The sequence below is a fragment of the Drosophila montana genome, unplaced genomic scaffold, assembly GCF_035044405.1.
Source record: "Drosophila montana isolate Dmon_TW-CO22-7 unplaced genomic scaffold, ASM3504440v1 contig_3200_1, whole genome shotgun sequence".
NCBI classification, from domain to species: domain Eukaryota; kingdom Metazoa; phylum Arthropoda; class Insecta; order Diptera; family Drosophilidae; genus Drosophila; species Drosophila montana.
The window spans coordinates 905269-932011 of record NW_026998080.1 but is presented as its reverse complement, the minus strand read 5'-3'; the positions used below and the strand labels follow the sequence as shown (position 1 = coordinate 932011).

Genomic DNA, 26743 nt, shown 5'->3' with positions numbered 1-26743 from the left:
TAGCATGGACACCTTAATTAGCTGTGTCATTTTATGCAAATGATTAGAATGTGAGTGTGGTGAGGTGAGGGGCGTGGTAAGCCCACCCGCTGCTAATGAAAATCCCAATGAAAGATATTACGTATACGCAATGCTTATGCGTATTCAAATTAATTGACTTCACGCTGTTATTGTTTATCCAACGACAGACAGCGCATATATTAACACATTTTAAAATGCTTCTCTTACCCTTCCACTCTTCCTCTCAACAGGCTACATGGCAGCTGCGGAAGAGGCACCAACAATGGCGCCAGAGCACAGCGCGACATCAGGCAGCAGCGGCAGCAGCAGCAGCCCAAGTGAGGAATTACAGCGGCATATAAATCAAAATTTAATTATGTCGCCAGCGCTCGGCTCGAGCTTTGCCGCCGCATCGGCGGCCGCACTGACAGCTCCACAGCTCCCCGTCGCCACCTCGCTCGCCACCTCATCCTCATCCTCGTCGGGCAGCAGCATAACAAGCTTTGACTCCAACAACTTGATCGATGACAAGCGCCTGCCACAGCCGCCACACCAGCAGCAACAGCATCTCGAACAGCTCCAGCTGCAGCACCAGCAGCAGCAACACTCACGTATTCAGGCCAAAGATACGGCCGGCCCATATCCGATACCTGTGCACAGGCCGGAGCCCGTCGAGAATCATCTGGAGGCGACGCACGGCATCGATGGTGCTGATAATGTGTTTGGCACGCCCATGTACTTCGGCACCGAGAACTCAACGGTGGTGACTACACAGATTGGCGCCACCGCCCACGTACCCTGCACCGTGCACCATATTGGCGAGGGTGTGGTAAGTAAATATACCCATTGTATTCTCTCATAGTCATGCTACTCCTCTACTCCGTCTCATGTCGCGTTCACGTTGTCGTATCTCGTACCTGTGCCCACAAATGAGTCATTCGTGCACCGCAATTCACATTCATTCGCCGCACTCGCTGCCATTGTTTTAATATTTTATTTTAAATCAATTTATCAACTTCTGTGTTTGAATTGTGGCCAGCTTCACTTGGTCTCCCGCTTTGTGTTTACTGCGCTTCCCGCGCACGTTTGTCTTGCGTCCTCCTGGCGCATAAATTAACAAAGTGTCATTCACAATGGCAAATAGATCGCGCACAGTTCCCCTTGACGTTTTAAATGAAAATGAAAATCTATAAACTTTCACCATGCCACATAGCTGCGGGCCCAACGGAGTTTAAAATAAGTTATATAAAATGCCGAGAAAAATCAAAGCCCTCTTCATGAGCAAAAATAAAATAATATTGAAAAAGAATATTGCTGCGGGTATGATTTGAACAGAAAAAAAAACTGAACTTGTGGCTATATAAAATAAAAAACTAACGACGATAAATCTGCAAAATAGTGCTTGTATTATGGTCGAAATAGATCTAAGATACAACACTGTTAACAGAGATACGGAGTCATTTCTTGAAGTAGTAAAGAAGCAACTTTTTTATTATATTTCTTACTTTTTTTTATATTTCCCTTTGTAATACTTATATTATTATTTTATGGCAGTTACGTATTTCATATTTATATTTTTAAAGTTTGTATATAAATAAAAATCCGAATTATCCAATAATAAACATTAGAAGAGAAATATAAACATTTTAAGTAAATACTTTTAAGCGTAAAGGCTATCTTCAAATTAAATTCCAATCGTTATCTATAAACACTTCCCAAATATATCGCAGTTTATTTAGCTTTAATGACAACAGCAAAAATTCCTCTAATGGCAAATTCCATTTTATTTACTAATTGGAAACCATGGCACATATTTATGTGGACCACCCGCTAAGCTGACAATTTCAGAGAATTAATTACATTTTTTTTCCCCCTGCTTATCGAGTGCTCTTCGAAATTGTAACGCGTCACAATAATGAAGCACAACTAATATTATGTTACCAACATATGTATATGTAGGTATGTATATATACATTTAGGCATTATTCACAAGAGGCGTAAGTCATTATACACACCACACACACACAGACACACACACATATATATACACAGACAGGGCCAGGCAGAGATCTCATATCCCATATCCATGCCATATGGCGTCTAGGGCTAACAAATTTCACCTATAGCTAATGTACATCAACTACAAATAATCAAGCAGAACGCAGACAAAGATGAGGTGTGAAAGAGAGCGACAGAGAGCGGGAGAGAGAGAGCGACAGGGATAGAAAGAGCGCTATTGAGGCTGTACAGCCCCAAGTGGTATTAATTTTACGCTTGTCTAGAGTTATTACTCATACGCAGCGTACGCCTCACGCAAGCTTCGTCTATTTGTTTAAGCCCGCCTGTGCTGTTCAGGGAATTCAGAAGCCTCAATGTGTTTACGCCCCAAAATGCTGGACACGATGCGGAACGAGTGCTGCCAGCCCATTTGTAGAGGTGTGTGTGTGTGTTTGTGTGTTTGTGTGGTTGTGTGGGCGTGTCTGTGCGTGTCTAGTTTAAATTGACGATTTCATAATTGCGCCGTCAAGTGTGCAGAAGTTAATAAGCACTTAAGCGACTCTATGCCAGCTGCGTGGCTTTTGGTCTACACACACACTCCGACACGCACTCGAGCAGAGTGTGTTAACTTCCCGTGTGTAGCTGGTTAGCCCGGTTTGCACTTGAGCCGGGTCGTGCTCGTGTGTGTGCCAGCTCGTGCTCAAGTGGTCATTGGGCAGCTTCTAAAGTTGGGCTTCTAAATGCCATGGCTTGCCTAATAGCTCGGCAGTTAGCTGCAAATCATAATAATTCCCATGGAGCAATTCAGTTGATGATATTGCTACCGGGTATATTTACCCATAGACAGCAGCTTGGCAACCAACATATGTGGCATTAATGAGGCATGCCAATTGCATCTGTCACGATTTCCGTTCATTAGGGAAAATACGTATTGCATACCCATTAGGCATGCACCATTTAATTGGCCACAAATTAGACGCAAAAGCAAAGCAAATTTCATCAATGCTAAGACTCTTTGGCACACATACGCACACACTCACATCGTTGACAGCCGCCTTTCACCGAGCTGTGTACTAGAGTTTTGGCTGTTAAAGGCGTTACCCTTTACCATTGACATAGACTTTTATGCTACGCGTTTGCTATTTAAAGCTCTTTATGATACACATACACCAGGAACATGCACACATTCGCACGCACCTGCACATCGAAGACAGTCTCTAGTTGATATAAATGCATTAACCTTTCACATCATTTCTCATGCATTTTCATAAACGCTTGCATGTTTGTGTGTGCATGTGTTTGTACGTGTGTAGTTCCCCTCCCTAAGCCCACACCTGCTGCACAGTTGCCTTTGCCGAATGCACATTAATATTTGCAGATATTTATGAACGGCATTAAGGGCACACACGCGTGTAGCATGCAAATGTACATTTGCAATAGCAAGTTCAATGAATAGGAAATATGTGTGTGTGTATAGGAATAGAATATTTAATTTAAGTAGAACATAAGAGTGTGGGAAGGAAAAAGTATACAGTGTAGGCAACACAAAGGTTTTATATGTTTATAATTTATATAAATAAACTAAATGTTAGGTATATAAATTCATGAAAATCGCATAGAAGGGCGGTCGCAATTTGAGAAGAAATAAAAACGAAGCTTTCTGCTTTTAGTGTTCTACCTGTTTCTGTATCTCTCTCTCTCTCTCTCTCTCTTTTTCTTTCTCTCTACCTCTCTCTCTCTAGCTATCAAGCTATTCCTTTCGAAATGGAACAGTTTTGCTATAAATGTCTTATTTAAAGATATCTTCTTACAACTTATCATCGATTTTAGGTACAGGGTATAGCCTAGTCGGTTTTCGCCTTCAGACCATCGACTTATCGTCATTGTCTATGGAACACACAGCAGACTCTTTTGCCTTTGTCTCAACCCCGCCAAAGGTTTGTGCTTGTTTGTTTTCTTTTTTTGGCCTTTGGTGGTTTATTTTTTTGCTTGTTGCACTCTTAATGAAGGCTTCTTTGTGTAAAAATACGGGAGGGGATTTGCCCTCTAAATATGCATACTAAACATTTCCGCGCTTTTTTGCCAGCCCCTGTCGTAGTCGTTTGCCGTTTATGTTGCCGCCATTGTCGTAAATTTTGTTCAGCTTCAGACGACAATAAAATGCAGGAAACATTAAATAAATGAATTGCTTCCGCGAGGAGTGCTACGTAAATGCGTTGTGCGGTGTGCGCCTTTGTTTCACCATTTTGCTGCAATTTTAATTTTTGTCGCGCTGCGATTTCGCAGTCGTCGCCTTTTCCTGGCAACACCAAACCTCTAGCCAAGTAAATGTATAAATCATCCAAACAAATATATTTATGGGTGTATAGGTAGAGAGAAGGGGAAACTGAGAAAACTTAGCCATAAGATACAGTCCTAAGAACTATGCGTACTTGTGTTTGTGTCAGTTTTGGAATAAAAAATATGTATGAATTCAGTATAACAATTTTCATTATAATTATAATATAACAAAAGTTAAAGAAACAATTTAAAATTTAAAAAGGTTCTGCTGAATTTTAATGAATTCGAACCGGCGACCTCCCGCTCATTGATCCAGATTTCAGAAGTCTAAACCACCCAGGGTCATGATGTCACGTTCGCTAAGCAGATTTATAAATATGAACTTTTCCAAACTTTTTCCTAACTTGGAGTTCAAATTTTAAAGAAAAAAAAGTTTGATTTGAAGTTTGGTTTTCTACTTCTATTTTTTTTGAGTTTAGCTAATAAGTTATTATTTATCACCTAGTTAGGTTTAGAATGAAAAATAATTCCATATTTAACTTGAGTTTGGGTTAAAACTAGTTTCAAATTTGAAAGAAACAGCTGAGCATGCTTTGAGCCAACAACATGCAACTGGAAAATGTCATATAAAGAAAATATTCAAAGTGCTGTTTAAGTAGATTTTCTCGATTCGAATGCAAGACTAAATCTAAATTCCAATTAAGTTATTTCCTGGAAAATTTGCAAATGCGTTTGACAATAGCAATTGGCTTGACAAACAACAATTCATGCAGCTCAGCAAACAACATAAAGCAAATCTTTGATAGCCAAAGACAACAAACAGCAAATTTAAAGCGCATAAATCAAATTGCAGTCGAGCAGCTGCAGCAGCAGCAACCACAAAATAAAAGCCGAAAGATCTAAATGTCATCCATTGCAGCAACAACAGCAACAACTTGGGAACATAGAGTGGGAAAGCCCCGTTGGAAATTAGATATTACGACACATTTTGGGCTTAGACACACAGTCCACATTAAAATATGTCATTTGGGAATTGCTGCAGTTCTGAGTGTGTGTGTGTGTGTGTGTGTGTGTGTGTGTGTGTGTGTGTGTGTGTGTGTGTGAGTGTGTGTGTGAGCAGCTTAAATGACATTAAAAATAAACGAAGGCAAATACATTTAAGCTAAAGCAAATGTATGAAACGCACGCTGTCAGGCATCAGGCATGCCCGCTCTAAGCTACAGCTGCCCCCCGCTGTAGGCAGCGCCCTCCCCATACACACACACACACTCTTATATATATACATATAGATTGAACTTAATCAGCAGCCAGAGGCGAGCCTGCAACTAAGGGCTGCCGCCTGGAGGTAGCCAGGATGTCATCCTGTTTGCTTCTGCTGCTGGTGGTGCGCGCGTGTGCTTCGTTGCCTCGACTTGAGCACTTAATTACTTTTTAGATAAATTGTCGTTTTTAATGTCTAGACTCTTAGATATTTTCATAGAGAAAAGTGGCAGTAATTAAATGTGCTCACAGCATGTCAGCATAGTAGCCAAAGCAGAGGCAAGCATCTAAAGCGAATGCCAAATGCTTAAATTGCAGCAAAAAAAGCTCAAGTGCTAAATGCGAGCGAGAGCTAACTCGGGGCATTTAGATAGCTTTCTAGATACAGCAGCTAATTTATATATAATTTGCTAGATTACAAAAGGGAATATAATTATAAGCTAAATTGCAGTCCAGGCAAACTCGCATACACCTGCACATGCAAATATTTTGCTCAACAAAACTCTAGATAAAAATGCCGAAATTGGTATTTTATGAAAATTAACGCTCAAGGGTTCTTACTTTGTGCCCCCTTTCCCCCCTTTAGCTCACTCTGCGTACATTGGTTTTCTGGTTAGCAGCAGCCCGCAGTCAGATAAGTCGTTAAGATAAAAAAGGTTACGCAAATATTTACGAAAACTCAGCTCTATACACATACATATATGGCTCGTATATAACTTGTTAGAGTTTTTAAAGTTCAAGATCTGATATGCTGTAACTGCCATTGTCCAAGGCAGAAACCGAAACAGTTTGAAAAACAGAAATTTTCTTTGGTGCTCGACTGACAGACATCCTGCATGTAAGTTTAATAATAAGAAAATATATTTATAAAGTTATATAGATTATAGAACATGGTATCCAGCAACAAAATACTTTACTTTGCTAGCCCGGTAATCGGACTCAGAAATATATTTTATATTTATGGAGTATGGAGAAGTTATAATATATAACGTCCATAAATTCAAATCTTTTATGTTTTTATTTGATTGCTAAAAGGTATATTTTTAATATTTTTTTAATATCTTTTAAAATCAGAGATGTTTTTTTTCCATCTTTTAACACAAACATGAGGTTAAACTACCCATTTAAAAATTAAGTTAATTTAATACAGGGTATACGTAACTGGCTCGCATTGATGAGGGTTTGCTCTAAATTTGCCAGAATCGCTGCTAGGCTTATGTTTACAAACATATATATTGTTTCCAGCATAGAAAACAGGCGCATTTTTAATCAAAACAAACACATAATTCGTGTCTAATAATTTGTATTTATTGTGCCTCAAATAAAATACATTTTCTCGTTTATGGGACACAACTCTAGCTTGAAGCCTCCAATTGTTTTCCTTTGCCTAGTTTGCTATAAATTATTGTTTTTTTTTTTTGTGCACATGAATTACTTTTTATGTATGTGAGGGCCCTGAGAATATAATATTATATAGTCGTACTCGTTGGCTTATATATATTTTTTGCTCCATTTTTATTTGAAGTTCTGTTTATTGTTGTATGCCTGCTTTCTTATTATTTTTGTTCTTCTTCTTCTTGCCCCGTTTTTATAGCTCGCATTTTTGTTTCGTATGAATTGTGTTAGCTTTAAGGCACTTGCATTCATCTCTCTCACACACACACACACACACACACACGCACATACACACATGAAATTCACTGCAATGTGGCATTGAGGCTCGCAGTCTGGGATTCTTGGAGTCGTCGTCAACGCTGCTTTAAATAGCATATATAAAATTATAAAATATTTGTAGTGCCTGGTAGTTGACTGGCGCAGTCACAGTCTCTGTTATATGTATGCGCACAACAGTATGCACTATTGTTGTTATTGTTTGCAATGGCTCCCGAGTGTGCCAAGAGCTATTCATAGGTACCCTGACGTAGGTAAAGAGCACATTTTACCATATTTTGCACTGTTTAAAGAATCAGCCAAGTAAAGCATGTACCGTGTAGTCAAAGGACCATAACTTTTCGACTGTCAGTTTGCAGCATGACCTTTAAATTATAATACCCAAGTGCTCTGAGCACGAGTTGCTGCACTTGTTGCTCAATTTATACATTTTATTAAAATATTAGATTCAATTTAATGTGACTGATATGCAATTCCCCAAAGCCTAATCTTGTTGCCAAATTTAGCTATCGCAGCCTAAAGCACTGATTTACAAATTTTTGCTTAGAATTCCCAAGTGGTTTTAGCGCACAGCAACATAAGCCTGCATAAAACAAACCATTTGTCGCTTTATTTATTGATCACATTTGGCATTAACAAGAATTTGCGTACAGCAAAGAAAAAATGATTCAAGACTTCTCAAAAAAAAATATAAATTAATTTGTAGAAAATTAATAAAGTATGTTTGCGTACATTATACTAAAACGTGTTAAAATAATGCTAAATTTAAACATTTAATTTATGAATCTTTGATTTCACAAGTTCAATTAAATCCCCAAGTGGTTTTAGCAGACTGAGACTATATGTTTTCTTATTTAAGGCTCAAGTTCTTCAATTATAGTTAAAAGAGTCAAGCAAAAACTGAGTCTCACTCTCTTAACTCTTGATTGCATTTAATTGACTTAACATAAGTGAGACACTTAATTATACATTATTAATTACACATACTTATCGTGTAATTCTTAACATCCAATTTGCATAGATTAAGGTTTTTGCATACTTTTGCTTTTCACTTGCATTGCAACTGGCAAATGCAATTGCCGTAAAACCACACAACTTGAGAAATTTGTCTATTTTGAGCTTGGCAATTAAATGAGAAAACTTTATGACAGCAACAAAACCACATCCTGCCAGGAACCCACATCCTTTGTATGCTGTGAGATTATTTAACATTAACTAAATGTCAGCCACTTAGCCTTTTTCTGTATGGGATGCGAGGCGGTTGGCGGTTGGGCGTGTCTAGTGCCTGACCGAAAAGTAAATGTTGCTCAAAATTGCCATAAACCTTTTTAATGAATACAAATCATTATCACTTTGTTCGCTGGCAGCCTTAACCGTAATTATACAAGTGACGGCCATAGAAAGAGGACCTCAAGCAGAACTTGCAGCCAGTTTGTGCTGTTTGTCCTGTTTGCCAGCTAATAAGGCATTCCTTCAACCGCGCCGCTGCTGCCGCAGCTGCTGCTGGCCAAGACAACTTGATAAAGGCTTACAGCAGCCAGCAGCTGGCCGCCCGCCCGCAGTGAATGAGTTGTGTCCTTTTGTTTGGTCCTGTCGTTGCCTGTCACAATGTTTATTAAAACAAATGCTATAACAAAAGACAACAATTTTTGACCCAGATTTTCTGTATGTGTGTGTGCGAGTGGGTCTATGCTAAATAGCTTCATTATTTCTATAAAGTTTTGCATGTTCTGCTTGACAAAAGGCGGTCGAAAAACAATTAAGAAACGCTGCAAGTTTTTGCGCTGCAATTGAGCTGGGGCCAAAGGTGAAAGTTCAATGCCGAGATATAAATTATGAATTACCCTAGACCCTAAAAAAAGGGTAAGTCGAAAAGACAGTCGACAGAGGTTGACTAGCAAAGGCGACTGACGAGAGTAACTGACCACGACTCACAAATATTTGAGCCTTTGATTTTTTTGCTGTGCTATCGTCTGGGAAGTTAAAATGGCGACAGCAATTTAGTTGTCGTACGAATAACGTCAAAAATGCCTGGTAGATATCGCCACTATTTCTCCTCCATGTAGGATATTGCTCAAAGAAAGTTCTAATTCAATTCCGTTTGTCACCTGCTACCAGTTTTTCTTCAGGTAAAAGCCCCCTCATTTAACTCAATTTTCACAGGGTATTAAATCAAAGAAAGAACTCAAAAGTGAAGGAATGCTACGCTGGGCTGCATTTTAATTTTAATTATTTTAATTGCGTTGCAATTATGATGACAACAATTGTTTGGGGCATTAATGAAAGCCAAAAGAAATATGCATTATGAAATATGAAAAATGGGAAATGGCAAATGAAATGGGAACTAAATACGAGTGCGCCTGCAGCACGGCCAAAAAGCACTCGTAGTCCACGCTGAAACCCTCAAAATTGCTCACATTCGTTTGCAGATTCGCGTCTCCTTGACAGCTGAAAAGTAGGCTATGGTAATTTTCATTTGGGCCCAGCTTTAATTTCTTTTCTTTTTCATTATTATTATTATTATTTATGCCTGTCTTGCCCCTTATAGAAATATATATGTATATATAATGGGCTATTGTTTTGCGTGGGTTACGCGCGGGTTGCTGAGTCCTTCACTTTTAATTTGACAGGCTAATTTGGGGTGGGCACAATTAGCAAATGCTCAATGTTTAATTATGCATTAATTGCATTTAATGCTCATTTCCGCTTCAAGTATAATGAATAATGCGCAAAGTTCATGCCACCACAGGGCGGGCCACGCCCCCAGTTAAAGCCTTTTTAATGCCTGCCACGTTTACAGTTATTTATTTATGGTGCCACACAACAAGCTCGCAAATTGAACTTGAAACTTGACCCAAAATTTAAGATGATAAAAAAAAACTTACACACCAAACTTTTTTCGACATTTTTTTGTTGTTAAAGTTATCTTTTGCGCAAGTTTTTTATGTTTTTTACGAGTTGTTGACCCATTTTTGTCTACAGTTTGTTATGGATATGGCGCGCGCACTTGGATGCCCAAGTACACACACACACAGTCGCACACACGCACGCACACGTACAGTTACTGCAAAATATTTTCGCCCGCTTGTGCAACAATGGCATTTTTGACGACTCTATGCAGCGCCCCAAAATGCCGCATCGAGCTGGCTGCTACAAAATAGTTAACAACACACTCACACACACTAACACACACAAACATTCAGCGACAGTAAATTGAGCGTATTTTTGTGCAAAAGTTTTTCTTTTTTACCTTTTTAAGCTGCGCGCAATTGCCACAAAAAAATACTTGTACTATTACTATTGTATTTATACATGTTTCTGTGAATGTGTGTATTTGTGTATGTGTGTATTTGTGTGTGTGTGTGTGTATTTGTGTGTATGAGTGTATCTCCCTCTATTTGCTGCACAAATGGCTGCCAAAAAGCAGCATCTAAATAGAATTTTATTAAAATCGCTTGTTAAAAAGTTTTTCGTGCATTGAAAAAAAGTTGTTACCATTTGCAACTTTGCTTCCCCATCTCCCCTCCTGTCAGGCACGCCCTCTATGCATTTGTTGTATTGACCCTTGGGCTTGTGGCAACGGAAATTGGATGGACAGCGCGCAATAAAGCATACAAAATGCTCGTCAATAACATGCAACAACTACAACGCGAAACAACAACGAAAGCCAATCAAAAGTTTGTTGTGTGCGGCAACTAAAAAAATAAAACAGAAAATCTAAAAAAAAATAAGAAACTAAGTAAATAAAATGCAAAAACAAGAAAAACCTGCCGCAATCGGCTTTTGTATTGAATTTTCTCTTTGTTTTTTTCCCCAGCATTTTTATTTATCCCTGCTCTGCCACGCAATTACAAGCCCCTCTGCCCCCTTGTCTGCGACTACCTGTCTGCTTGCCTGCCCGCCTGCATTTAGACAGTTTGCATATGCGCGCAGCTGTCGAAAGATCGAGCGATAAGCGCATTCCACAAAACCCACATGGTGCCACCTCTCCTCCAACTACTGCCCCTTAAAAAAAAATGGCTAAACAAATCGCAGCGCAAATAAGTATGCTACAATTTTTGCATTGGCAGTCAGACAGGCGGAAAGGATTCGCGCTGCCTACCTTTGGCTGTTGGCAGCTTGGGCAGGACATGTAGTTAGCATAAATTTGCCATAAATTTGCTAACAAGTGATTTGTTGCCGTGCGGGGTACACACGTCCGCCCCACCAACGACCAGCCCCCACCCCCTCCCGGCCATAGCTCCCGGCCACTGCTTGGCCATAAATTAAACGCCGCTTTTTTATTTTTGCAGCTTTTGCTCTTTCTTTTGCAGTTGTTGTTTTTTATGTGTATTTTGTAAAAAAGGTAAAATGTAAACAATTATCTGCGCGCTCGCAGCTGCAGCGCCAGCAACACACACACACACACACGCACACACATACAAAGTCAACACACAACCGCAGCAGCCGCAGAGCAGGCGCCACACACACACACGCATGACAGGCAGCAGAGATTTATGCGGCACACACACACTCGCACGCACACAGCAAACACACACACACACACATATGGCAAACATGCCCAGTTACACACAGTCACACACAGATACGCACACTCACACCCAGCGCGACACTTTGGCAAAGGAATTCACATGCTTTTGATTAATTGCCGCAACATTTTATATATATATTTTTTTTTCATTTTTCCTCCTCTTTTTTTTTTGCTTTGTATATTTTCCTTTGGCTTGCAACTTGCCAGAATCGGGCAGACACATTTTTGCCAGTGATGGCTTCACTTCTGGCACACCCCGCCACAACCCTCTCGCCCTGAAATGCCATATGTAGAAGCCCCTTTCGCTTACACATTCCGCTTTACGCTTTTTTTGCAACATTTTGCTTTAACACTGCACGGTTCAGGGTTTATTTGCCGACACGTCGCAGCAGTCTGCAAGAGAACTACAGCCATCATAAATATCATAAAAAAGAGAGGAGTAGCGGGGCGATATAAAGGAAAGAGGCAGCTAGAGATAGAGCTAGCTAGATGGTTAGATGCCGCTGCTGCTCCTGTACAACAGTTCAATTCCAGCTTTGTTCAGTTTTCTACTCTCGCAATTTATGCGTCATTTATGCCTTACACTTTGTGCTCGACTGTTGCAGCTTTTATTGAATAGATATATTGATTACACAACCTATTGCAGAATACTGATAAAATATGAATATAGCTTAAACGGAGCCTCAGTTGCAAATATGCCCAGGCATCAAATATGCAGCTCATCGTTTTTTCAAATGAGGAAAAATCAAAGCTTCTTAGAAGACAGGCACAGATTTTCAATAGAAAAATATATTTCTACATATGGAAGCCTTGTAATTTTTCGTGACGTAATTCTTGGAAATTCTCTGACGGCAGCTGCTGTTTGGCTTCTCTCGCTCTCTTCCTCCCTCTCTATATCCGTAATATATTTTTTTTATTTGTGGCGCATTGCGTACACGCCGCATTGTACATTGCGATAGCAATTTAAGCGAATGTTTTTGGCCAATTGCTGACGATTTACCAATTTACTTTGTAGTTAATTTCCACATTTGTTCTGGCTCTTCTTCATGTGCGTCTGTCAAAAGCCACACAGCTTTTCACTTGCGTTTTTTGTTCTACTTGTTGTTTCTTTTTGGACCAATAAATGAAATTTTCTATCAATTGAAAATTGATTGATACACGCGCATACAGCAGGCAGCCAAAAAAACAGAGTAAATAAATAAATAAATAAAAAGAGCAGCGCGCAGCATTCTTCGACTGAGATACAACCCTTAGTCAATACACTGTTTCACAAGCAAAAGCAGTGTATATTGTGTTTTGTATAGATTTGATATATACATATACATTTCTATATGTCAGATAAAGCTTAATAAAGTATGTTTAATGTTCAAGGACGCGAGAATATCATTTATAATAAATAGTCCCCTTTCCACGCCCTCTGCCTCTCTTAAACGCAATTATAAAGATAATTGTTTTTATTAACTGCCCCAATGATTATGAGAAATGCCGATATAAGTTTTAAATTAAGATAAATTCTTGGCTCACGCCCTTTTCTGCAAACGAATTCCATAAAAATAACCGCAAAAATTTAAAATATACAAAACTCCTTCACAATATGCAAGCTAAATTACCAAAATTGATTTATTTAACTACCAAAATATCCCCCAAAAGATCAAAACAATTATTATTGCCACGCCTGCTTCGACAGCTGCAAATAAATTTGTATCTGTGAATCGTGCAATTCAAAGCTTAAATTGCAAAAATGATTTTATACAACTTAGGTTTGGCAGATACTAATTAAAAAATATGTTGTGCCACGCCCAAATGTGCGCCTCATATATATCTCTATATATAATAAAAAATCTTTAACTTATAGACATTGCTAGCGTTGGCTAATCTGAGTTATTCTTCTCGTTAACTGGGCTCTCACATATTTTGGCCCAATCCCTTTTCCTGCATTTTTGGGGATCAACAAAGACTCCTGCCCATCTGCTTGAAGCTGTTAACACACTGCAAATAGAGCATTCAGCAGTCAGCAGTTCTCGCTCTTTTATGCCTCTTTTTTTGGCTGTGTTTTTATTTTACGATGGCTTTCATTTTGCTGCCAAACTTTACCAGGAGAGCGAGGCTGCGGGCTCCTAAGGCTTCAGCTGAGCCTCCAGGGCTAAATGCTGTTTGTGTGTGTGTGTGTGTGTGCATAAGGTGTGCGTGTGCTTGTGTGTGCGAGTTGGGTGCTACCTCTTAGCTAAAACGTAGATGCTGTCGAAATCGAAATGATTAATGGTCATTTGAGATTAGCTAAAAGTCGACGCACACACACAAACACACACACTCGCAGACACACACAGAGCGTGGGCGTGGCATTCAGTTAAGTAAGAGGCCCTTCGCGTGCTTGTTTGTTTGTCTATTTACAGTTAAGCAGCCAATTTGAACTTTGAACCTGGGATCAATCAATCTGCTATTATATTTATTATTATTGTTGTTGTTTTTCTTGTTCTTGTTCTTCTTGTTGTTGCTTTCTACACGTAATTGCTTTTTGATTTTCGTGTGCCCCCTTTTTTTTATGTATTCGATTTTGGGTCTTAAGTTTGTATCTTTTTCCTTTGAAAAATTGCACCATCATCGCGTTGTCGTCGCCGCTTGATGGATTGACAAACATTTGTTCGGGACGAGAAAGCGGGCCGAGCGGAACGCACGACTGGCCAATATGAGATGCTGGCATATGTTAATACATTTTAGGCTAGGCTTTATCCTTGCAGCTCTCAATTGTGTTTGCCTAATGGCGCCGCCTTACTGACTGCTTCTTCTTTCACTTTTTTTCGCTGTAGGTATCCTGGATACGCAAAAAGGATTATCATCTGCTTACGGTCGGCTTAACAACATACAGCAGCGACGAGCGCTTCAGTGCCACGCACTTGAAACATTCCGAGGTGGGTTCGCAGCTAATTTGCATTTGCGCCAGCTGCCGCGCGGCGCTGTGTTGCATGCCAAATGGCCAACACTGCGTATACGTGACAGAAATGCGCCAAAACGTACGGCTGCCTCTAACCTAAAATAAACCAAAACTGCAGCTGTGCACTCAAAACAATTGGCTGTTGTTTCTCATTTGTTGGCTTTTGCTTGTTTTCTTTTGTGCAGGATTGGACATTGCAAATCAAATTTGTGCAGCTACGTGACGCCGGCGTGTACGAGTGTCAAGTGTCCACACATCCGCCCACATCCATATTTCTACACTTGAGCGTAGTCGGTAAGTAAAAAGAAGTCAGTCGATTAAATTGGAGAGTGATAGAGAAAGAAAGAGATTGTTTTTTTATACCCTATCGTTGCTTACATATGTCGGCCATTACAGAGATTTAACACTCTACAATCTCGACTAGGAATGAAAACTTTTTAATTTTATATTTAAACGAGTTTTAGCAAAAGAATTCTTATCAGCAGCGGAATAATATATAACATAACACCTATGTCAAAATATCCATAGTGGAATAAAAACCTGGAAATAGAATTTATATTGTGTACTGCATTATTTCTGCAAGGGTTATTAAATGCTCAAAATTTTCTAAAGAGGGTTGTTTGAAAGTTGTAGTACATGATATACCCTCCTATCTCTATAAAGTTTATGTCGTTAGGTATGACCGGCCGTAGAGTACATCATGTAATCATGTAACTTTCAAACACCGATGTTATATGCAAATGTATACAACGGGAACAAACCCTCTTAACTACTTATAGCTGAGCTCTTAAATATGCCTGTATCTGATTAAGTGTGTCGCCCTTTTTGCCTGATTCATGCGAGGCGTTACCAGAATGTTTAGCAGACTACTTTTTTTTTTTAATGCGCTGTCGCATCAGTTTCAGCCAGTCAGCGAGTGTGTGTGCGAGTGTGTGTGTGTTGGGGCTTTGTTTTTGTGCAGAAAACGCCATTAGGCGCAGCACATTCAAAGTAAATTGTTTGTTAAATTCAGAATAATGTGTGTCAGTTAGCGTTAGGCAAGGCCAAAAGTACGACAACGTGGAGGACAGCAACAACAACTGCAACAACAACAACAACAACAACAACAACGTTAACGGGCACGTCGACAACGTTGTTCGGGCAACTTGCTGAGTCGCTGCCATTTGGGCAGGTGTCCCTTTTTTATACCTTTTCAGTTTATGCCTGCTTTCGTTTTTTTTTTTGCCTTAGCTGCTGCGCCTGCCAACTCTGCCGACTGGCATATGGACATTTCTAATTTCAGCATGAGCGCATCGAGCAAAAAAAAAAAAACACACACACACAAATGGCAAAAGAAGAAAAAGAAGCTGGCTGAACAAACTGTACGAGTCAGTTGATGCGCTATGTTGACCCAGTGCACTAAACCCGAGTTGCCAGCGTTGACATGATTTTGGCCAAAAAAATAAAACAAAAAAAAAATTGTGAAGTTGAGATTTTTAAAAGCTTGGCCGAGCAATTTATTTTTGCTTCAGCAAGTAAATAGTTTGAATGGCTTAAGCCAGCTAAGCGTGAAATTATCAGCCAAGAAAAATGGTTGCCGAAGACTTAATGCCCTTGCAGACATACTTGACAGGCTAGCTGAATTTTACCAAGATCTGATCTAACGCTTAAAAGATGTTCTATCTTTTCCTTTCGACTATATGGTATACCTGATAAGTCTGCTGTTTTAAAATATTCAAAGTATATTCCCATTTGACTTTACATATATCGCACACTTCCTACCAGAATCTAATTTCCTGCCGATTGTGGTAAAGGAGCTATATAATACAGTCCGCTGCTAATTGTTTAAAAACATTCTAAATTAAATAAATATATAATTTATATAAAAAAAACGTTAATATTAATAATTAGGACAATTTTAAATTGAAAGAAAAAATGTTTTATATAAAAAATTACATTTACATACTGGCTGGAAAATGAAAAAAGGTCATTGAAAACTCTTAAAATTATTAAAAAAAAAAAGATAGTTCAGAAACTGTCTGCTAAATTGACTGGGCTGGGATATTGATCCACCTTCAGTATATATACTTAAGAGAATCAAATATGTCTGCTTTTATTACCTTACAATTAAGCCTTGTTTGCAATTTATTATAAAAAGCTTTAAAACAAATACTAGCGATATATTTTCTAGTTAAATAGCATCAGTAAATATTGAAGCACATAATTTAAAATTATTTTAAGCTCACTTTCTTATTTACACAAATATTATAAGATATAATGTAGAGAAAGCCATCAACAACGTATACATTATATAAGCCTATATGAAATTCTCAATTAGATACCTTGTAGCAAATGCCAGTTGTGATATAGTGAAATGTCGGCTTCAGTTTATAGCTTATAACTTTGACAGCCGTTTGCATTTACATTTGATTAAATTTTGAATCTTTCATCTCAACTGCTCTTCCACTTTCCATCTATCACACACACACACACGCCCGCGCGTACGCATACGCACACACACGCACACACACATACGCAATATCCGATTGTGGCAATGGCAATTCAATTTCCAAAATGTCATTCAATTCGGTTAGAAGCGCGCGCCGAAATATCAGGACCGCCCATACGTTATCTGACGCCGGGCTCAAGGCTGCGCCTGCAATGCCGCGTTGTACAGAATACAGAGGCATCCGAGTATATATTCTGGTATCACGACAACCGCATGATTAATTATGACATTGATCGGGGCATTAATGTGTCAACCGAGCCAGGTGAGTGCAACCACCCCTCATCCCCCCTATTCCTACCCTATAACTCACCCCACTTGTAGCGCCCTGAAACTATCATCCATTGCATTTTTGCGTCCACTTTATTGCAGACTTTCAATCATCGGAGCTTACAATTCAGCGCACACGTCGCGAGCATTCGGGCAATTTTACCTGTGTGGCTAGCAACACGCAGCCAGCCAGCGTTTTGGTACACATTTTCAAAGGTAAGTCGAACCCGCCCCCTTTTCTATTTGAAACTTTTTATGCGCTACAACTGTGCGTATACTTAATGCAACTGCAACAAAACAAACTGCAAAACTACAATCAACGCGGATCGAACCCTAGGTCTTTGCAATTGATTAATGCGCGAAAGTTTTCGCTTTGGTTTTTATTAGAATTAGTTTATTATTGATGAATATATTTTGAATATATATTTATTATTGTTACGCATTTAAACATTGTCTTTTATTTTGACTGTTTTAAATTTTATGAAAATATTTCTTTATACTTGATACCCTCTAAAATAAGCGTAGAATCTTTTTATTTATTGATTAGTAAGACTCTTTCCACATTTTTTTATAATTTGTTGTATTTCATACTATTATACTTATTTTGTTGTATTTCCGCCGAACTGTTACGTTAACATTATCGAACAAATGGGAATTTAATTTCGATTCACAAAAATTTGGAATTGGATTTCGATAAATTAAAAGTTCCGTGAATATTTCACGCAATTCTTGAACTAAAAAAAATGCGGAAATGTTGCAGAGTTTTTGCAGCTTAACTTTTCTGCACCTTTCAGCTACATATATCTCCGTATAAGCACATATATACAGATAGTATAATCATATTGAATAAAGCAAAGCTGAAATGCAATTTATAATGGTAGAAATTGCTGTAAAATGCAAATTAAGCTGACGAAAAACAAAAATTGCGACATTTACCAAACCTATATGTATATATGAATACAAATGTATCCGTATCTGTATGTGTAGTTATGCGTAGCAGCTCTTTTACAGTTCATATATCAAGTGACAAAAAGCAACAACAATATGAAAACGAAAGAACAATAAAAGTAATTTATGAAAATTACAGAGCCACAGGCGTGCGGATTAAAAATGCCCACACCACCAAGGCGGCCATTAAAGCCAGGCCATAAACACTAAACCACACACACACATACACACACACACACAGGCAAGGGGGCGTGACAGAGCTCATAACTTATAAGGCCAGCATAGGTTGTGTTGCAAAAGCTGCCGGCTTTGGGGACACTGCAAATGCTCATTAGCATTTGTTGTTTTACCTGTGTGTGTGTGTGTGTGTGAGTGTGTGTGTGTGGGTGAGTGGGTGGTGCATGGCATCTGATATGTTATGTGTTCGTGTGTGTGTGTGTGGGGCCTTAATTAATTTGAACACATTTTCTCTTGACTCTCATGCGCACACATTTTTTTATTGTACTCTCATCTCTTTCATACAGGCGATAATCCTGCGGCCATGTATCACGGACATGTGGGTGGCTCAACTAAAACGACGCAACGCCAGCTGCACAATGTTATGGTAATGATTGCCATCGGCTATCGGATATTCCACACAAGTGTCTATATGAGAATCGTCTAGAGGGGCTGCTGACAACTGCCCGCAACATTTGTAACTAATTCATCAAAGCAGTAGCAGCTATAATTAAGTAAAGCCCATTGAATTCTTCAAGCAGACAACATTTAAACAGCTCTTAGCTAAGCTCTAAAATTAAACAAATTTCAAATACAACCTAAATTTCAATCTATTTAAGCGTTGCATGTGTATGTGTGTGTAATTACTTTTATATATGTATGCATGTGTGTGCGTGCGTGCGTGTGAATTGATAAATGCATGTGTAAAATACAGATGTTTAATTGAGCTTTTCATTTGCTAGCTTCCATGTTTCTGAAGGCATTTGAATTGAGCGCTTTTCACTTTCAAGAAGCAAAGAATAAACAATTTATGAAACTCACATAAAATCAAATAAAATATTAACATGTGCATTTATTACTGCAAAATGTATTTGAAAGCAAACCTAAAAGCTGTCAGAGCTTTTATGTAAGTGATTTTAAGTCAACTTAAGCGTAAAATTTGCATTAAACACTAGCCGTAATATTGACGAAAGGTAAATTAAATAATAATAAATCCAATATATATTGAAATTTAACTAACAAAACTACGTTTACTTTAAATGTACATACAGTAAATATTTAAATGTAATTTAGGCCAATGTTCCACTCAAAACGTTGATTCATAAGTTTCATAAATGCTGTACATATATTTTTTGTTATACTTTCGAATTAGTCAAGTAAATATTTAAGCGTAAGTTATTTGCAAATATGCAAGAAAAAACGAAGTGAAGAGAAGAGAAGGGTAAAGAGAAATTTCAATGTTGGTTACAGACTAAAGCAAACAAAATGTTTATGCGTAGCCACAAACAACAACTAAAAACAAGACTTTTGGCCATGTGTAAAAGTTGGTAATCAAAAAACAAAAATAAACAAAAAAAAAAAAAAACAGAAAAACAAATGCAGCTGCAAGGAACAGAGTAATCAAAATAAACTATTATATATATTTAAGGAATATTTAGTATTTTTAAAGAACGGGCAAATCTCTTACACAATTCTAATAGCAAAAAAGAACATTTTAAAAAGTGCGCCCCCCAACAATTGCAGTGTACATATAAATATAATTGATGTGTATGATAAAAATAACATTCAGCATAAATTAGAAGAACAAAAAAATTAAAGAAAAAATACATAAAATGCATTGAAATAAAAATATTAGGTCGTAAGTATGTGTAGTTAAATGTAACAAAAATTACAAAAAGCAACAAGATGAAGAAAATCAAATAAAAACATAATAAAATTATGCAAAACATAAACAAAACTTGTTCTTCCTCCAACTCGCGCGCCACTCCTCGCATCTATTTTCTATTGATTTCATGTTGTCAGTCTTAAAGCTTAGGGTTTGATTAGTTTTGCAATCTCAAGTGATCCCATTGGCACACACAAAGAGCCGAGCGACTGTCGGGTGTACAGATTGGCTTATGCATCCCCCAACAATGCCTGGCCGGAATGGCCGCAAAGAGGAAGCGAATGATAGGCGGTGGGATGTTGGCCGTGCGGCTTGTGGGGCAGGTCCGGGCATTGTTTGCACCGCCAAGCTACTGTCAACAGGCAGACATCAACATCAGCAGCAGCGGCCGCAGCAGCAGCAACAGCATCAACTGGCAGCCAAACGACAAGAAGTGCAGTTCATTTTTCTTGGTGACATTTTCTGCGCCGCCCTGTGACTTCCTGTCTCTGCCAGTCCCCCCTCTCTCTTTCTCTCTCCTACGACGTCCCTTGGCTTGGTTAATAAAACTAAATTGTGTGCTGAGAATGATGACAGCGTGGAGACAACGAGGATGACAATGAGAATCAGCCCGGGCAGCGGCAGCATCTCACAATGACGATGACTACGTAGCTGTCCCTTTGCGCCGCCTCCTCTCTCTCTCTCTCTCTCTTTCTCTTGCCTGTGGCATGCAACTCGCTGGATACACTCAATTGAAGCCTGATTTATGGACGCTTGTAAATACGAGTTGGCAAAAATCCTACCAATTAAGTTTTAGCTCCAACTGCAAAGTCTCAACTTTGACTACGCACACATTTTGACACAAGGAAGAAAAATATTAAGCCAATATGCTAAATAGTTTCCTAAACAAAAACTTCAAACTAGTTGCCGCAAATCGGAAAAGGCCACAAAATAGTTTTCTTCCGGTTGCAAATTTCTTACTAATTCGATAGATTTGAACTTAATTCGCTGTCGTAATTAAATGTGGATTTAAGACAAACTGTTGCTGGTTTTGTGGTGCAAATCAAGTTAAAGAGCTGCAAACTTAAATGTCTGCTCATTAGCATTGGATATTGGCTGATCAGTTTTATTATTGGGCCAATTACCTGAAAAATTACATGGAGAGGCTTTTCTCTCAAGCATGAACAGCCCCTACCCGGTCTCTTTATTGATCTATATGATATAGATAGAAACACACAGTAGTTCGATGTTCACGTTTGCACGTATTATAATACCATTAAATGGAAAGTTTGGACATGAAAGAGTTGGTCGATCGATTGCAGCTGTATAATATGCTGATTCAATCTGATCGATTCCGACAGCTGCCTGTTATAGAAAGGCGCAGCTCCTTAAAGTTTCATGACAAAAGCTTTAATGCTGAGAAACTAGTTTGCTTAAACCAGACGGACGAACATGCCTATATTGACTAGTCTGTTGATACTGATCAAGAATATATGTACTTTATAGGATCGGAGCTGTCATTATTGAGTGTGCCACGACATATAAAATATATTTTATTAAGCTCTTGCTTCAATCCAATTTACGGCACAAAAAACACAATTGTAAATGGGTAAAAAGAGTGCAAATGTATGTAAAGGGCTGAAGGCAGTATCTCTGACCTCATTAACTATTAATATTCTTGCTCAGCTACAATAGTTGAATCGATCTAGCCATGTCCGTCTGTCTGTACGTCTGTCCGTCCGCCTGTCTGTATGTATGAAGGCATAGATCTCCGGTGCTTCTAGTCGGGAATTCCCAACCAGAGCACTCTACTTTGTACATATTTATATTCATTTCGCTGAATTTAATAAAAAAATATTTCAGAATGAACGCACCCAAATTAAAATTCACTTGGTAATATCATGTGGTTTAATAGTTACCAGTTTTTATGATATACGTATGTAAAGTGTATAAATATATGTATATCGATATATATAGATATAGAATAGATATATATAGATATATGTATATATACTTTATTCCTATTAACAAAAGACCCACTCACTTCAATAAAACCAACAGCCCACAAGCTTTTCAGTTTGTAGTCTGCATTCCTTCCTTTCAAAAACCAAAAACCAAGAGCAAAGCTCAATATCCGGCAAAGTCTTCTTAACGCACAAATACTTTAATTTGCATTGAGCTGCTTAGAGTGGAAACTCAATTAAAAAATTGGAATACAGTTGGGAAAAGTCAATAAGGGAATTGATATGCGTTTTGTTTGCGAAATCTTGAGCACAAATGAATTGAGTTATTTGCGCAGAGCACACAAAATGCGCACTGACAAACGAACCGCATAAAATGCTTTGCATTTGCAGGCGAAACCCAACAGAAACCCAACCCAACCCAAAACCAAACCAAAGCGACCCGAAAAAAAATAAATAAAATAAAACCCGAAATGAAATGCACAAAAAGTGACTGGGGGCTAAAAAAAAAAATAAAAACGGGGCTGAGGTGCAGAAGAAGCAGCAGCAGCAGCAGCAGCGGCAGCAGATTGTGGCAAAGTGTTTGTGAATGTGTCAATAGCCCAAAGGCAATTGCAGGCAGCAAAAATAGTTAACAGCCAGCAAAAACATACACATACACACCGCACTCGCACACACACACATAGAGCACACGAGCCGGCAACTGTTAATACACACACGCACACGCTCACATGAATATGTTGCTAATATGTGCATAAGTATTTATCAAAAGCAAAGCACACACCGCACACACACACAACACACCGCACACACACACAACACACACACATATGTTGCCTGTGGCACAGCGCACAGCTCTTTCCATGCGGCAGCGTATCCTTTTTTGCCAAGCATTCCTGCTCGCTCCTTTTCAGCAGACTTTGGGCTATGCAAATTTCACGTATTGAGCGCCAGCCGCATTCATTTATTAGATCTAAGCGGCAAACAAGAAGTTGCCACAGTTGCAAGCAGTCGCAATGCCGCAAGTCAATAATCAAAGGCAATTTCCTCTCGACTGCAGCCTTTGTGGCAGGCACACTTGTTGACTTATTTGAGCGCAACACATTGTGGCTGCATTAAATGGAATTATGTGTTTATGAATAAAATTGATTTCCAAAAAAATTGCTCAAAATATTAGCATATTTTTTCGCACACATTTTGCGCCACATTGAAGCCAAACAGTATTTTTGTTAAGCTAGTTTTTCTTTTTCGGACGGAGGGCTGACAATTTAGCATGGTCGACTAAACAGCGGGCCAAGTCAGGCGTGAATTTTAGCCACGTCAACATTTAATTCAGATGAACGGGGCCTAAGGGAAATTTTACAAATGCTCACATGCAGCAGCAGTCAAATTGTGTGTGTGCAAGCGTGCGTGCGTGCGGGTGTGCGGGTGTGTGTATACATTGTTGCTGGCCTGTCGGTCAAATGCGCACACACAATGCTCATACGCCCCCTTGGCCAAGAGCAGCCATTGTGAATTGAGCTGCTTGATGCCTGAACTGAGCCGGGCTGCTTGATGCCTGTCGTAAAAATTCCAATTTAGTTTCCAATTGCTTGACTTAAAGTGCGCCATTTGCACATTAAAACTGTCTGCGTGTGTGCGCGTCCTTGTGTGCGTATGTATGTGTGCATGTGTGCATGCGTGTGTGTGTGTGTGTGTGTGTGAAAGGCACTTCATAATCAAGTTAACGACGCACAATTATGCTACAAGCTGACAGTTTGGGCGCGGCCCATACAAATGCAAAGCAAAGCAATTTACAAGACGTTTCTCATACGCCATGTACAATACGCCCCGCCCCTAACTCCCTCTCCCTTGCCAGCCATTTTACAGGACATTTTACATTTGCACCGTTTGGAATTAATTCAACATGACAGACACGTACAAGTGGAAACGGCCTGTTGAAAACGTTTTGCCAATGGTTTTATTATGGCCGCGCGAATGAAATGTAATCGATAGTCGATTCGTCGATTTGTCGATTGTTATTCCGCTGAATTTAAAGACGCCCCCGCCCCCGTCCCTTGGCCTGGATCCGTTCAAGTGGAACTCGTGCACGAAGAGTCCTCGAAGTCCAATTTGAAGCACCTAACTATTACTCTGATTTTACCCAAGAGGCCCATTAAATTCTGAAATACGAGCGGGCAATTAGCTGACATTTGAACTTGACTTGAAGCATGCAACAATTGAGGGGAGACTGCCTATGCAATATTGAAGTGAGACAAAACATCTTATTATTTATTAATATAAATAAAAGACTTTTGAGGAAGATTCCAGCCGCAAAGCTAAATCATCGCATTTATCTAATCAAATTGGAGATATGCCCATCTTGGGTTAATACCAAATTTATCCGTCATTTTGTATGTAAACATATTGACGGATAGCAATTTTTTGAGTACAAACGCCTATTGTAATTTTAAAAGTAATTTTGAATTTTGAATATATAAGCTCAAGTTTGAACCAAACGCAGGGTTCAAGGTTCCGTAAAATAAGTTTCAGTTGATACGAGCCTGAACCCAACCAGCCCTAATGCTTGCACATCATTTGCATTATAAGACTCATTGAAAAGAGCAAAAAGAAAAGCAGCCTGATCAAATAGTTACATTTCTTAAAGTCCAAAGAACATTGTGTAATATACACAAGCGAATTGTTACATTACTGATGATGTTATAAAATGTTAATTATAAACGAGATTTAATACCCTTGTAGACATTTCCCTTTCGTAGATGTTTGAGAAAGGTGCAGCACGAAAAAGCTGAGTTTGTTGAAATATCTTTAAAAACAGAATATTTTACCTTATAGTATCCTACTATTCCACCGATATTTACTATGACAGCTTTATAATATGTTGATAAAATTTTGCATTCATGTAGGGATAAGATATCTTATCTTAGTTGGGATCCGACATCTTGATAAAGATAAAGTATTATATTACATACCTCTATTGCACGCTTACACACACACGCTTATTAAAAATCAAAAAAATGCTTTTGATCTAACAAATATAAATAACGCTATAATGATAGAAATACTGAATGGCGTGAGTTGCTGCCACTTTCCTCAACAATTTCATAATTGTAGACAAGCCCGTATACTCAAAGCCAACTAAATCCCTGTTTTGAATTGGGGAAGGTAAAATAAATCATCTTTTATATTTAAGTAGCATTGAAATGTGTAACTAAAATCTGAGATGCGAACCTATCTATGCATTATGCATGCAATGTTGAATTATTTATACAACTCAATTCTGCGGAATTCGGAATTGGTCAAACGATTTTAAGTGCTTCAGATTGTGTACGATTTTTCGTTGCCATTAAAAATGTAAGCAGAAAATGCAGTTTCTTATTTTACATTTCCATTTTCATTTTCTGTTTGATTTCGCTTTTGTGCAGTTCTTTTGCCATGGAAATGTAAACGCATTCACAATTGGCGATTGCCGTAACACAAGACAAGACCAAAATGCATTTTAATTTAATTAGAATTTGTTCACAACACAGAAAATCAGTTGAATAATACACATTATGTCAGAGCACGGGATGTGCGCAAGAGAGTAAACTTAAGCGTAACTACGCTGCATTCAGAGTTGTCAAGTCATTTGATTATCTTGAGAAGGCTTAATTATAGTGTATAATCGCCTTGATGCAGAAATCGAGCCTCCAGCCTGTTCGACAATGTCAGCGCAAACAAATATCGCTTGATTTATGGCCATTAAAGCTGCGCTCAAATGGAGGCCACTGATAACCGCTCTAATTGAAAACGATTAGCTGGTCAACTATTCACACGCACACACACATACATAGAAACGCACTCACACACAGTTACGCACGCCCCCGTGCATCTCAATGACAGATTAAACGGTTGAATATTGCGTATACGCAACAAAGGTGAACAGCCGTGAATATGCAGTCGTATGTGTGGTTGTGTGCGAGTGTGTGTGATATGTTGATATGCTTGTTAGCTAAATACAGAATATTAGCCAAGCAGGGCAAACCGATTCCCGACTGGTCAAAGTGAAGAAAGTCGCCAGATTGAAACGCATGACCATTGGGCGTGGGAACTGTGGGAAAATCTGTGCGCTGGAGGTCGTCGCACACATGAGTTTTATATGTACTTAGAATTCCCCACGCAAAACTCTTTGATATAATGAGCGCCAATTAGGCCAGCTTAGCAGCTGCCAGAAGCTGGACATGAGCTGGGTTTTTTTCCTCTTTGGGTTTTCTTTTTGTTGGGTTTTTGCGGTATTAGCACGGGAACATCTGTTGTGGGCATATTGAATTGTTATTGTTATTATTGCAATTTTGTAGCCAATTACTTGTGTGTTTAAGTGGCAGGGTGTGTGTGTGTGTGTGCGCTCCAATTGCGCATTATGTCTGTCTGTGTGTCGAAAGCTGCCGCGTCTGCTACAAAAGACTCGTTTATTTGCGCTCTGGCGAAAATTGTGGCCAATTATTGTGACGTTCCTTGGCCTGGCCCTTGCCTGGACTTTGGCCTGTTGCATATGCTGTGGCAGCAG

The 26743-nt window shown here is 38.9% G+C and overlaps 1 protein-coding gene across 1 annotated transcript in view; it reads left to right on the top strand.

Moving 5' to 3' along the window:
* The window catches only part of dpr13 (defective proboscis extension response 13), a 45653-nt gene extending 25684 nt beyond the window's left edge, over positions 1-19969 (top strand). Inside the window, exons 2-7 of the mRNA XM_064686918.1 lie at positions 252-829; positions 14548-14649; positions 14858-14966; positions 17246-17422; positions 17530-17643; positions 18900-19969. Coding sequence (XP_064542988.1) covers positions 252-829; positions 14548-14649; positions 14858-14966; positions 17246-17422; positions 17530-17643; positions 18900-19039 — 1220 coding nt within the window. The 3' untranslated portion in view covers positions 19040-19969. The remainder of the gene's footprint in view (positions 1-251; positions 830-14547; positions 14650-14857; positions 14967-17245; positions 17423-17529; positions 17644-18899) is intronic.
* Positions 19970-26743: the final 6774 nt, after the last annotated feature.